This window comes from Pelecanus crispus, chromosome 2 (genome assembly GCF_030463565.1).
Source record: "Pelecanus crispus isolate bPelCri1 chromosome 2, bPelCri1.pri, whole genome shotgun sequence".
Taxonomy (NCBI): domain Eukaryota; kingdom Metazoa; phylum Chordata; class Aves; order Pelecaniformes; family Pelecanidae; genus Pelecanus; species Pelecanus crispus.
Window position 1 is genome coordinate 79,347,876 of NC_134644.1, and position 12,597 is coordinate 79,360,472.

The 12,597-nt window shown below is 38.5% G+C and overlaps 1 protein-coding gene across 1 annotated transcript in view; it reads right to left on the minus strand.

The window, feature by feature from the left end:
* FARS2 (phenylalanyl-tRNA synthetase 2, mitochondrial) overlaps window positions 1–12,597 on the minus strand; it is a 199,684-nt gene that overhangs the window by 171,189 nt on the left and 15,898 nt on the right. Inside the window, exon 3 of the mRNA XM_075704989.1 lies at window positions 8,932–9,063. Coding sequence (XP_075561104.1) covers window positions 8,932–9,063 — 132 coding nt within the window. The remainder of the gene's footprint in view (window positions 1–8,931; window positions 9,064–12,597) is intronic.

The window sequence follows — 12,597 nt, forward strand, 5'->3', positions numbered from 1 at the left end:
CATTGACAGTACTACTCTAACACTCAGCTGGCAAAATCATATGGAGCCACAAACTCAAACGGCCATCCAAGTTCCGTAATAACTACTTACTTCAAGATTCAATCCTATACTTATTCTCCCACAAAATACCCCTGTAAATAACTAACACATTTCCCAGAACCAGGCGTAATAGAATTGTCATAAAATGGAATACTGTGTTTGTCCATTCTACACAAACACATATAGATTGAGAGTAAGCTTCTATTAATTCTGTTGAAGAACACCAACTCTAACATACATAATGAATCTGTCAAAGGTAATAAAATCAGAGAAAGCAACATTTCAAAAATTTTATGGGTTCCTTCTGGGTGAAAAAATTGATGAAAAACCAGTTTTAAAAATAGAGCCGTAAATTAAGTAGGAGACAACAGGCAAATTGTCTTGACATGGAAACAGGAAGGGTGGAGGAAAGGTATAACTATAACACAACACATATCAGACCTGATAGTGTAGCCACGGGTAACAGAACAAGAGAAACAAATAACAAATAAAACAACGTGCCCTTTGATTGACTGGAGCATCACCTCTGGGCCACTCACTTCCGTCTTTTGCTTTACTTATGAAGGCAACACCAAGACTTACTTAGAGCCAGTTCAAAAGAAACCAAACCAAAATCGAACCCAAAAGGCAATCTTCATCCAAAAGCAGGAAATAAACTCTCTCCAATTTCTTCAAGTGGGGTGAATGCAGATAGAAGAAACAGCTGTTCTATGTAAGAGTCATCCTAATTTAAAAATACATGCTCTTAAGAAACTTGAACCTGCAAAGTCCTGAGAGTCCAGATCTAATCCTGCAAAAACTTAAAAGCACAAGCTATGTCCCAGCTCACATGTAAATATGTAGCAGTGCTTTATCTATTCCCTTTGCTGGACTGGGATGCCTAGCAAATGATCACTTAGGTTTGCAGTCGCGAAGGAGGCTGGCACTAACTGTTAGTCTGAAGATGCTGAGAAAGCAGCTGATACTTCTGCTGTTGCTGGCTATGGGCAATTCCTTTTCAGCCAAGAGATGCAGTAGTCAACTAAGGACAGCTAATTGCCTCCCCACCCCCCCATCCCTTAACTTACATGTCTGGGCCTTTAGATAAACTATTCAAAGGTTAAAAGTCAAGCACATGCTTAACTGTTTTGCTGGTAGCCACCCAGGTGGCTACAATCACAGCTCCTCTCCTTGTACAGACAGGCTGGATCACCACAGATTTTTAGGAAAAATCAGGTCCCCTGCCCTATTACTTATTTCCTTCTAAACTGGTCAGCACTGTCTTAGGTACACACTTCTCTGGATGTGCCATGTACATACATTTGTGGGTATCTATATGAAATGCTGCGTAACACAGATAAAAATTCAATCACATCTTTCTCTCAAGGCCTACGACTCCACACCAGCTCCATGTTTGACTGGCCAAAGCAAAATTTCAGTGGCTGCCAGCTCAACAGAATGTCTCTCAAATTAGCCAGCTGTGACAATCAGGGTTTTTTTTGTTTATACTGGGGGGGTGAGTGTGTGGAGAAAACCACACACAAAAAAAATCAAAATAGGCCAAATTTCTCTCACTCTGTGTTTATTTTTATAAATATACACACGCATATATATGTACACGTATGTGTGTGCGAATGTAAATCACTAGGATGAATTGAGACAAAGGTGACCCAGGAACTGAGATACAAAGCTTGGATTTAACTCCAGTTTCTGCCACAGGCAACTTCTGAGACCCTTGGGAAGTCACTCAAACTCAGATGCTTTCTAATTTCCCATTAACTTAATCTGAGACATTGTCTTTTTGTGGGATATTAACTGTACCTTCAGGTACCTGCCTAAATTAGGAGACCAGGCTCCCCCTGCAGCCAGTCATAGAAAGAGGCTGCCCAGCAGACTGATCCAGAAAAGCTCCATACATTCAAAATACACTGGAAGACCTTCTTTCTCTATTGAGTATATAAGGACTATATAAACTAAGTTTAACTAAGGCAGCTGAAGGCTTTGTCTGCAGTGTGCATGTGTGTCATCCTCCTGTGCACTTTAGTTCCAACCCTTAAAAGAGGAATGACGACACTTCGCTATCTCATAACGGTCTCAGGAGAACAAGCACAGGAAAGGCTGGGAGATGTCAAGGTACTGCAGCGATGTGGTCGCATAGGAGGCAGACAGTGACCTAAAAAGAGCAGATTCTAACCCCTGAGAGGTTTGCGATGGGGAGCTGTGAAGCTTACGCAGCAGACTTGAATCGCTTTGCATGTACTGTGTAGGAAGAACCAGCCCATCCAACAGTTTTAAGTCATGTTCTTGGGAGGCCCCAGGTGCTCAAGACATCAATACCTCTATAACTTTAATTTCACCTTGAAGAGTTGCAAGAACGTATTTTAAATGCAATATATTTACCCTTATACACTATATCCATATAGACACATGCAGCGTTAACTATTTCAAGGCGCCCACAGAGAGCTGTTGGCGTAGACAGAACATGGGTCTGCATACTATTAAAGCCACATGCACCATCTGCTCCAACATTTTAATGTAATTTACCAGGCAAGAGCTGAGCAGAAAAAAAACCTGCTAGATGAAAGATATTAAATTTCCCCTTCCCCAAAACACCCCCTGCTACTTGATATATGAACCTAGCTCACCCATAACTAAAATTTCATTTAAGAACATATTCATAAATTAAAAAAAAACAACAACCAAACACCCACAACCAAAACAAACAAACAAAAAAGTCCTGTGTCTGAACGGTAACTCTGACATAATTTTTCTGTTAACTACTAATCTGCTGCCCATGAAGAATCGTCCAAACTGATAAACCTTTTGCCAAAAACAAAACAAAAAGGAGCGGACATATTAAGAAGTTAAAATTGTTACTTCCCCTCAGACAGCAATTTCGATGATCTTCAATAAATGAGTAAAGAAAGATTTATTTACTCCAGAATTGAAGCCAAACAAGTTCTACATGTTAAGACTTGTACTTGGCTGAAGTGGCAGCCCTGGGCCAAATACTATTTAAATTTTGGAAATAAGTTCTGCAAGTGATCTGTAAATGGGCTTCCAAATGCGAAAGACTTACACTTCAAGAATCAGGTTTCACCAAGTGGTACACTCATGACAAATAAGCTTCCACCTTTTAAAACAAAAGCAATGATATGCAGAAGGTAGGACAAACTCCTTTCGTCATGTTCAACAGTATTCATGAAGAGGCACAGACAAGGTTAGCAACTTTTTCATTAGAAGTACACACAAAATTAACAAGAAATACAGTACTAGGAAAACTACCTTTGCTATAAATTCAGGATACCACACACAATTGGAAGACCAAGACTGCCCAGCAACTTTTAAAACTATAACTGTATGCGAACTGTTGACAAAGAGTTCCCTCCATAGCCTTAAAAATCATAAAATAGTTTGGGTTGGAAGGGACCTTTAAAGGTCATCTAGTCCAATCCCTCTTGCAATAAGCACGGACACCTTCAACTAGATCAGGTTGCTCAGAGCCCTGTCCAACCTGACCTTGAATGTTTCCAGGGATGGGGGATCTACCACCTCTCTGGGCAACCTGTTTCACCACCCTTATCATAAAAAATTCCTTCCTTATATCTAGTTTGAATCTACCCTCTTTTAGTTTAAAACAATTATCCCTTGTCCTATCGCAACAGGACCTACTAAAAAGTCTGTCCCTATCTTTCTTATAAGCCCTCTTTAAGTATTGAAAGGCCGCAATAAAGTCTCCCCAGAGCAGCCTTACTGAATTTTTTTTTTTGTTTTGTTTTTAAATGATTGGGGTCTATAGTCTCTTGGTTTTGGGGTAAACTTTAGTCCAATTTTCTTGCTTCCATCCCCAGCTAACATATTCTGCAACATTGAGCACTGAGAACATTGGCATTGATTTCAATCAGCAAAGGATCACACCCTAACTGCTTCCAATTTCACAGGTACTAAGCAACAGTATGTGTCGCAGCCTCCGAGTAAGCAATGTCCTGTATTCAAAGTTTTGAATCATATAACTCCATACAGACCTGGGAACTTTGGCACCTACCAATGAACAGCGGCTTTGCAAATCCTGGATAACAAACTCTTGAAGCACAGAAATAAATACCTTACATGCTGTTAACTGATATTAGTTCTACTGAACCATAAAATTTCCTTGTATCATGGACATAAAACTGAGAGTACTTGCTGCTATACTGTAGAGTTTCTGTATTTTTCCCCAGTGTTAACCAGAAAAAAAGTAACATTTCTTTATATCAAAATTCATACATAACATTTCTATTAAAGTTGTGTATTCAGGTACAGTTTAAGATGAAAACCACAGCACACAAAAATGGAAAGTTAAACAGTACAATACGTTAGATTTCATACTACTTACGGAACATTGATTATAATAGTGATCTTCTGTGTTCACATTATACCAAATAATTGCTCTAGCTTAGCACCATAAGCCTTAGGGGAACATGTAACATCATTCCTTACAATTCAGTGCCTCTTTGCAGTAGTACATATTTTTTCAACAATTATGTAAAAACACTGCCATAGGGTCTAAGTTTTTCTTTTAAAATTAGCAACTATCACTGTTAGAAAAATATTCTCCATTTTGTTAGCAGTAGGAGACTTTCCTGAATGCAAACTACTCCTAAAAAAAATACTCAAAAGCTGGACTGGCTTTAATGGAAATGGTATTTACAGTCTTTATCAAATTTTATTTGCTTATCCACACACCAAGACAATGGAAACCTTGCTTGCTGTTAACACAGAAAATCTGAATGGTTTAGAAGACTGGATCATCCCCGCTACCCAGCGAATGACTAAGAATGAGCCTGGCTGTCCCTCCGTCGGCAAATCCTGATCTGTTTAACATTTTAAGAATGTGAAATGTCAAGGGTGAGATAAAGCACTATGGAAGTCCACGCACAATAAAGCAATAAAGCAATGACTTGCAATAAAAAGTGCTGTTTTGTTCTGTTGCCTCTCATATCTGGGTTCTTTATCACAACTGTGCTGTAGAGATCCATGTCAACAAACTAGATTTCTAGTTTCTAAGAAGCATGCAGGAAAAGAAAGAGAAGGCCACAGAGACTCTTCACAGACCTCTAAAGGAAAGAAGAGTGGAATAAGAACACAAGTGATGAAGAGTACTGTCAATACATTTGAACATATTTGACATTTTTACCCTATAACCAATGCATTTCTATTTATACATACTAAATATCTGTATCACGTTCTATTTAAAAGTGGTTGAAATCAAAGAAATGCTCCTTCCAAAACATAAGAAGGCATGAGAAAAATTCAGTAGGATATTGCCTTTCAGAAAATAACAACAAATTTAATGCTGATTGCCTGGGACATTAAAGTTACAACCGAATTCTTCACTCAAGGCTAAAAAAAATAAAAAGAAAAAAATCTTAATATGATCTGTCAATACCATCAAAATTTGCTGCATGAGGAGGTTAACCTCCAAGGAACTATAGTGAGGTTATTTTGGGCAGGGAGTCATCACTATAAGGCCTGCCAGTCCAATAGAAACTTCTGCCAACATAAAGAAACAGCTACTTAGGGCTAATGTCCTGGCCCCTTTGCGGCACAGACCTTGTCTTTTCATCCCTCCACAAGGCTGCTTCAGCTCTTCTGCATTTTTGTTGTGTTTCATATATATATTCAAAAACAAAAATGAAAAGAAAAAAAAAATAATCTGTGTTGAAGCATCCTGACTGTTTAAATTATAACCATCATGGATAACCAGGCACATCCAACTTCTGCTTTGAGTGAGTGTTTCTGACTGCCTCACAAACCAGCCTTTCATATTCAACCAGTAAGACACAAAACAAAAGCACTTGAGGATTTTGAAGGTAAAAGCTCTCTTCCTTTCCCTTAGGAAAATATTGTCTTACAGAAGGAAAAGCAATGCTTGCCAGCAAACATTTCAGAAATACATATTTTAATAGTCAATATCAAACACAGAATACCCATAAAACAAAAATCTCAAACTGCAAGATACTAGAAATGTTATAGACTATATGTATATTAAAAAAAAAAAGAATAGAATTTCTGCAAACTCATCAGTTTGTTCTACAGTTCTTAATCAGCAAGCTGTGCAGTACACCATGAAAAGATCTTTCTGCATTTGCCTGGTGAACTGGCACACCAAGAGTGAAATATTTCTTCAGCACCAGCTTAGCCAGCCAAAAAATGAGTAACATTTCTCTTTTTCGTTCAGTCCTACTGAGTTGTTTTCTGGTAGAGCCCTTGAGGAGACTGAGACAGGAATGGGAAGTTTGCAGTGTCTATTCTAGATATCTGACAAAAGAGAGACATAGCATCTAGGTTTAGGCACCAGTGCTTTGCTCCCTCATCAGAGGGCGTAGGTCTGTGGTGTGAGTCAGTGCTCTGAGGTTAGATGCTTTCATGTTGGGCAATGGGATACTTACCCATTGTTAAGGACTTTCGTTATCAGTGAACAAATGATGGGGATAAAAAAACCCACCCAACCAAAAAAAAAAACCCCAAACCCTGCAACCTAGTATTTTTCTGAGTAATTAAACTCAATTTCTTTTGCTTGGAAATCTCCATTGACTGAAAATAACACTGCCTCCTATAAAGATGAACAGGCAGTATTCAGAAAAAAAGGCCCAAGGACAGAGCTATTCAGAAGTCACAGGCCTCCTTCCCAAGGAGATGTGGGATCGCTTTGGACGGCACTTGAGTTCTGCTAGCAAAAAACGATGAAGGAGCTAGGAAAGAAAATTTTCACCTTCATCCTTCTCCACAGAGAATCTCCTTTCTGGACTTGCAGATTTTCAATGTGGGGCAAAAGCAGCTTGCTGCCATAACACACTCAAAAAAAAGAAAAAAAAAAAAAAAGGTCTATTGGTTAGTAATAGCAAATTCGGCTTCACCATAAATAGATGCAAGTTGGCATGCCAGGAACTTACTGGCGTTTTAAATCGTTGCAAGAGAGGATTAAAGAAGGGAATACTCAGAGCAGCAGTAGGCAGGGAAGACTGGTGTTTGACTCCTTACCTGACTGAAAACGTGAACTACCTGGTCCTCATTGTTACTTTAAACCAAATAAGCTAATCATCAGCCAACATAATTATTATCCACACTTTTTCCTCACTTGTGGTAAACAGATTCCAATGCTTCAATAAAATCACATTGAGGTACATTAGACTCAACTTGCGTAGCCAAGTGTTTTTGCAGACCTACTGGAAGGAGCAGAAAAAACTGTGGCTACATGAAGTGCAACTCTCTCTAAATGAAGTGAAAAATGATTGGCACTTCCATAACTGAGTTTGCACCCTCTACAAATATTGCTAATAAAGTGAAAGAATCTGGTTTTTTTGTTTGTTTTAACAATACAAGTCTAAAAGTCATTCAAAAGCTAGACTTCAGCTACTAAATTAATGAGTTCTTCCACAATTAGAATTACAATGAATAGTTAGGAGAGTTTTGGTGCAGAAGGGATGTAATTTTGAAGACCATAATTCAGAAAGGTGAAAAAGAGCTGAGGCACAGTGAATTGAAAACTTTGACCGCTGCAGAAACTATTGGTGTTTCATGCACATTCATTCACATACACACACAAAAACGCATACAGTAATTGTTTTGAGGCCACAGTTTAGCTCTTTTCATACACATTAAAAGGAACCTAAACATAAGAATTGAGCCCCACGAAAGCTTTTCAAGAAGAAAGCCTGGCCATTGGTGTGTTACATCTGATGGAAATAATACTACACAGTAGTCTTTCACTTCTGAGGCTGATCAGAAGCTGTACTATATTTACCACAATATGAACATAATAACCGGAGAAAGTACATTAGCATAAACCATTAAGGCATTGGGGAGAAACTCTGGAAGAGGATTTATCTTTTTAAAAGGAAAATGATCACATTAAAACACAGGCAAACTTAGAGGAAAACAAGCAGTGCCACATAACTGGGGCCAAAACTGAGCCATTCATAGTTATGATACTTGGACTTTAACAGAAAGAATTTTGAGCACATGAAAATAAAACAATATCTTAGGAAACCAACTACAAAAAAAAAAAATCAACTGAGTATAACTTGGCCATCTCAAAGCACACTTGTGAGAATTAAAGGGATCATACATTCCAAAAGTCTCCCATACCTAATCAATAGTACTGGAAGACACTGAAGAACAGAGGTCTGAGCACATGCAGCCTGCCCTGTGCTTACAAAGAATTGCCTATTCTCAGCTAATGAAAAAACAAGCATATAAGTGCTCTACATAAAAAATAATCAGAAAAACCCCACCAATTTCTTCTCTCCTCCTTTTGTACTTATGTGTAAGCTTTAGAAAGCAAAATTGTCAGGTGACATTGTGCTGTAATATTTTCAATTAAAATAAATGATGTTGCTCTTAATGCAGTTTACAATCTCATAAATAATGAACCTGAGGAAAAAAGAAACAAAACAAAACCAAAAAGCAACCTACCATTTACCCAGCAACCAAATAGCAATATGGAAGATATCCTCTTTCTATACTTTAGAGATACAGGAGCACTCTGATATTCCAAATATTAGGGAATGCTATTTGCTTACGATACTTTTAAATCGTAACTATGAACGCACTTGACATCTCTTGGAAGAGAAAAAACCGCACACCCTAATTCGTCAGCTTCTTTTTTAAAGCTGACATCCGTCTGCCTCCTTCCTGCACGAAATAAAAGGCAAGCTTTCCATTCGCAAGCTCCAGATCGCTCGCTCAATTGCTACACCCAAATCACAGCATGCAAGGGCTGCATTCCACCTGAGGACTGTTTGTGGCGGCTGCCGCGAACAGAGACGGCTGTGCTCACCAGGAGAAAAGGAGGCATTTCAGACTGTGAGGCTGATTGCGCTGGAAGTGTTTGCTAATAGAGAAGTCAATGAAGTAAAGGAGTTTCAGTACCTGAGTTAACTAGCTGTTGCTCCATGACCCCGCAGCCCAGGACCTCCATCCATTCTCCTTGGAAGTTGATCTCCATCTCAAAGGAAGGGTGAGTAAACGGGAAGTAGCAGTCTACCCATCTGACCTGCAGTCCTGTAGCAGTGTTTAAAAAATAAACAAACATGAAGGGTGTATGCTTAAAAGGCCATCCCTCCAACCAGCTGTAAAACTTGCCCTTCAAGTAATGACACCAATTACAGCAATCCAGAGAAAATAAATAGCAAACAAACTAATTTACAACACTTGTGCAAGGCAATAAATCTTAAAACTTGGGGGAAAAAAAATGACTCTGTCTTTTCTAATATGAAAAACGTTTTATGCAATTCAAGCACCCTTTGAAACCAAATCAATCATTTGTCAAACTCTAGCAACCACCTGGCATCGAACAAAAATGAGCCAAGATCATGGGAAAGTCAGTAATTTTGTTATTCTTTGCACCAGGAAATGACTAACTGCTCCTCACAGGAAAAGCTGTGTCTTTAATTTTTACTTAGTATTTTATGGACCAGCTGAGGCAAGTAATTTTTTTTCCATCAGAGCCTATTTAAAATACAAAGCTATTCTTTCCGTATACATTTAAAGATGGAAGTTAAAAATAGATATTAATACACAGAAATATACATATACAGAGCTGTACCTTATTAAGGTATGCTGTAATCCAACACACACAGGGTGCTCCGGACCCAGGAGATAGGAGTTTAACTTTGTGTGGATGCGAAGTGTAAGAGAAAGGGGTAACTCCCCCTCCTCCCCAGCTCAGCACCTCTGAGGTACCCGGTGCAGAGCGAGGAAACCCCTGGCACTGAAGAGCAGCGGAGCCAGAAGAGGGCAAGGTCTACAGTGCTGCCAAAAGCGGAGGTGTTGTCAAGGCCCTCATTATACTTGATGAGTTTTAGTTCTTGTAATCATTTACACAAGCTTTCTTTCGCTCAAGAATTCTATCTAGCCATTAGGTGTCAGGGAGAAGAAGTCTTGGAAACATGAACCATAAAAACTCGGAAGAGAATTGAACTGTGAATTCTGTGGGCTAATGCCTTAACCCCAAGCCCATCTTTCCCTTCAGTTAAGCCAAATGCTAATCAGCATTAGGATCATTAACAACCAGGCAGGTACAGTTTTGAAACTAAAGGGCACTGCAAAGGCTTGTTTGGGTGATGGTAACTGTTAACACCCCTGGTTTGATTTTCAGGCTTTTTTGGGTTTGTTTCATAAAAGGAACTTAAAACATGACATTGCATGGTTTATACTGAGAGTTTTTCAACTTAAAACATGGTGTGCAGCCTCAAGGATTAGATTCTGTTTACTTCTGAAATATTAAATGTGGCTACAGAAACTGAAACAAGAAGTTGTAACAAAAGTATACATACATAGTCAAAACAAAGTACCTAATAGTTACAGGGAACTTTTCTTGATGCTATGAACTTTCAAATGGAGAGGCAGGTTTCAAAACAAACACATTGGTACTTCTAGATTTTCTTTTCTCTCTTAAAAATCAACTCAGGAAGTTATATGAATGATAAAAAAGTGTTTTGATAATTTTACATGCAGAACCTCAGAAAATTGGAAGTGTTAGCAATTATATGGTTCATGACTGTATTGTGACTTACAGCAATCACTCTGTTGCTTTCTTGTGTGCATAACAATAAAAAAAATTACATAGATGAAAGAAGTCATGTGTATACAAAAGTATGGTGTGTGGAAAACATTTTTTTGATTTCCTCATCTTGGTGCAATTGCATTTTTAGTTCTAGGGCTGTACAACTCTGCATTCACTGTAAAGCCATGCACATATAAAGTATCTTCATTTAGCTAGCAAAATTTGCAGCTGCAGCAAGAATGACATTGAATATTCAAGTAGTTTCGTGTTCACTAACAACATTCAGATAATGGTTTCTTTTTAATCCTCTGGTTACTTCAAAATGAAGGTCTGGGAAAAAAAGGACATCTTAAAATAAATTTTAAAAGGTAAAAAAAATTAATTTAAACCTGTTTTTTAATTTTGAATTTTAATGCATATTAGTACTTAAGAGGTTTTTGTTTTAAATGCAAATAAGCAAACAAACAAAAATCGAAATAAAACAAAATAAAATCACAGTGAAGAAACAACTCTCACATTCATTCTGTTCTCTAAATTAATAATTAATCCCATATACCACAATGATTTTATTCATACAGTAGCCAGGACAATTGGGAATACCTCTGTAGTTTACATTCAAGTGTTCTTTCAGACTTTTGGCTCTGGAAGACTTTACTGAAATGCAGAGGGTGCTCAGCCTTTGGCAAGATTAAGCCTTCTAACTGCATTTCTATAGACTGTCACAGAATAAATGGGCACATTTATTATTTAGATACAAAATATTGTCTTGGTGCTCAATATATTCCACAGGAATAAAGGGCATTGCTCACACTCAGCAAATTAAACCCCTAAAGACTTAAAAGAATTACAAAGATTAGCCTTTCTGTAGTACTATAGAATTTACCTGATTAGGCCTAATTTATTTCTTGATATACAGCCTATGAAATGCTGGCAAAAATGATCTTTTCTAGAAATTTTAGGAGGCCAAGAAATGCTTAACTGTCTTAAAACACAGAGGCACTTAAAAGAACACAATGCTGAATCTAACCGAAGACTGATCACTGGATACAAACTCAGTAATTTCCCTAGTTCGAAGAGGTGATTTCTATTAGCAGAGGACACCTGCTCGTTCCACAGCCTCACAGCATGCACGGGAGTCCTTCCAGTGGGTACATGTCCACTAGTAACTCATGTGTCGCATCTCCAATGAGTAAGGAGAAAGTGAATAGTTATTGTTATAGCCGAGTACTGAATCCAGGTAAGGAACTGGTCATAGCCTGCACTCAAAAGTAATGATGTTATCAGATATTAAGCTAAACAAGTATCTCTCAGTGCTAGCCTAATTGAGTCTCATAATGAAAAAGGCTTGACCAGAGGCACTAAAAAAGAAAGAAAAGAGGAAAAAAAAAAACCCCAAAACAAAACCCCAACACATTAAAGCAGCCTATTGCTACGCTACAGCACAGAGGCAACAAAGCCAGAGACCCAGATGGTCTTCACTGACCAGAAATTCTCTTTGTTGCTGTGAGGATTATTTTTAGAGAAGGAGTCTATGGGAGAAAAAGGAGAAGGGTGCGGGGGGGGGGGGGGGGGGGTGGGTGCTGGGGAGCACAGAAGGTATCGAGCTGTGGCCACTTGAGGAGTGTGTCGATTTTTAAGTACTCTGCACCTCATTGCTTCAGCTAATTCATCTCACTTGCAGCAGACAGGAGCTGGCTGCCCATAAACCTATGTTAGCTCACATTATTATTAGCCAGACCATTATGTCCTCAATAAATGATTTTTTTTTTTTTAAACTCCTTACACTCATAGATCTCCATGTACTCGAAGGAGGTATCAGTACAACAGAGTTAAGAAGAAGAGTGAGCAAAACAACGTGTTTGATTTAAAAGAAATCCAGTGGCTGTTCAGTCAGCACCACCAGCAGCAGAGCCATCAGTCAAAGCACGGCATTACTCACCCTCCCGCCTTCCCTTACCAGTGCCTAGGAACTGGGTAGATAAATATGGGAGAGCAGTGAATTTGGGGCCATTTAATGTAAAGCAACAAAT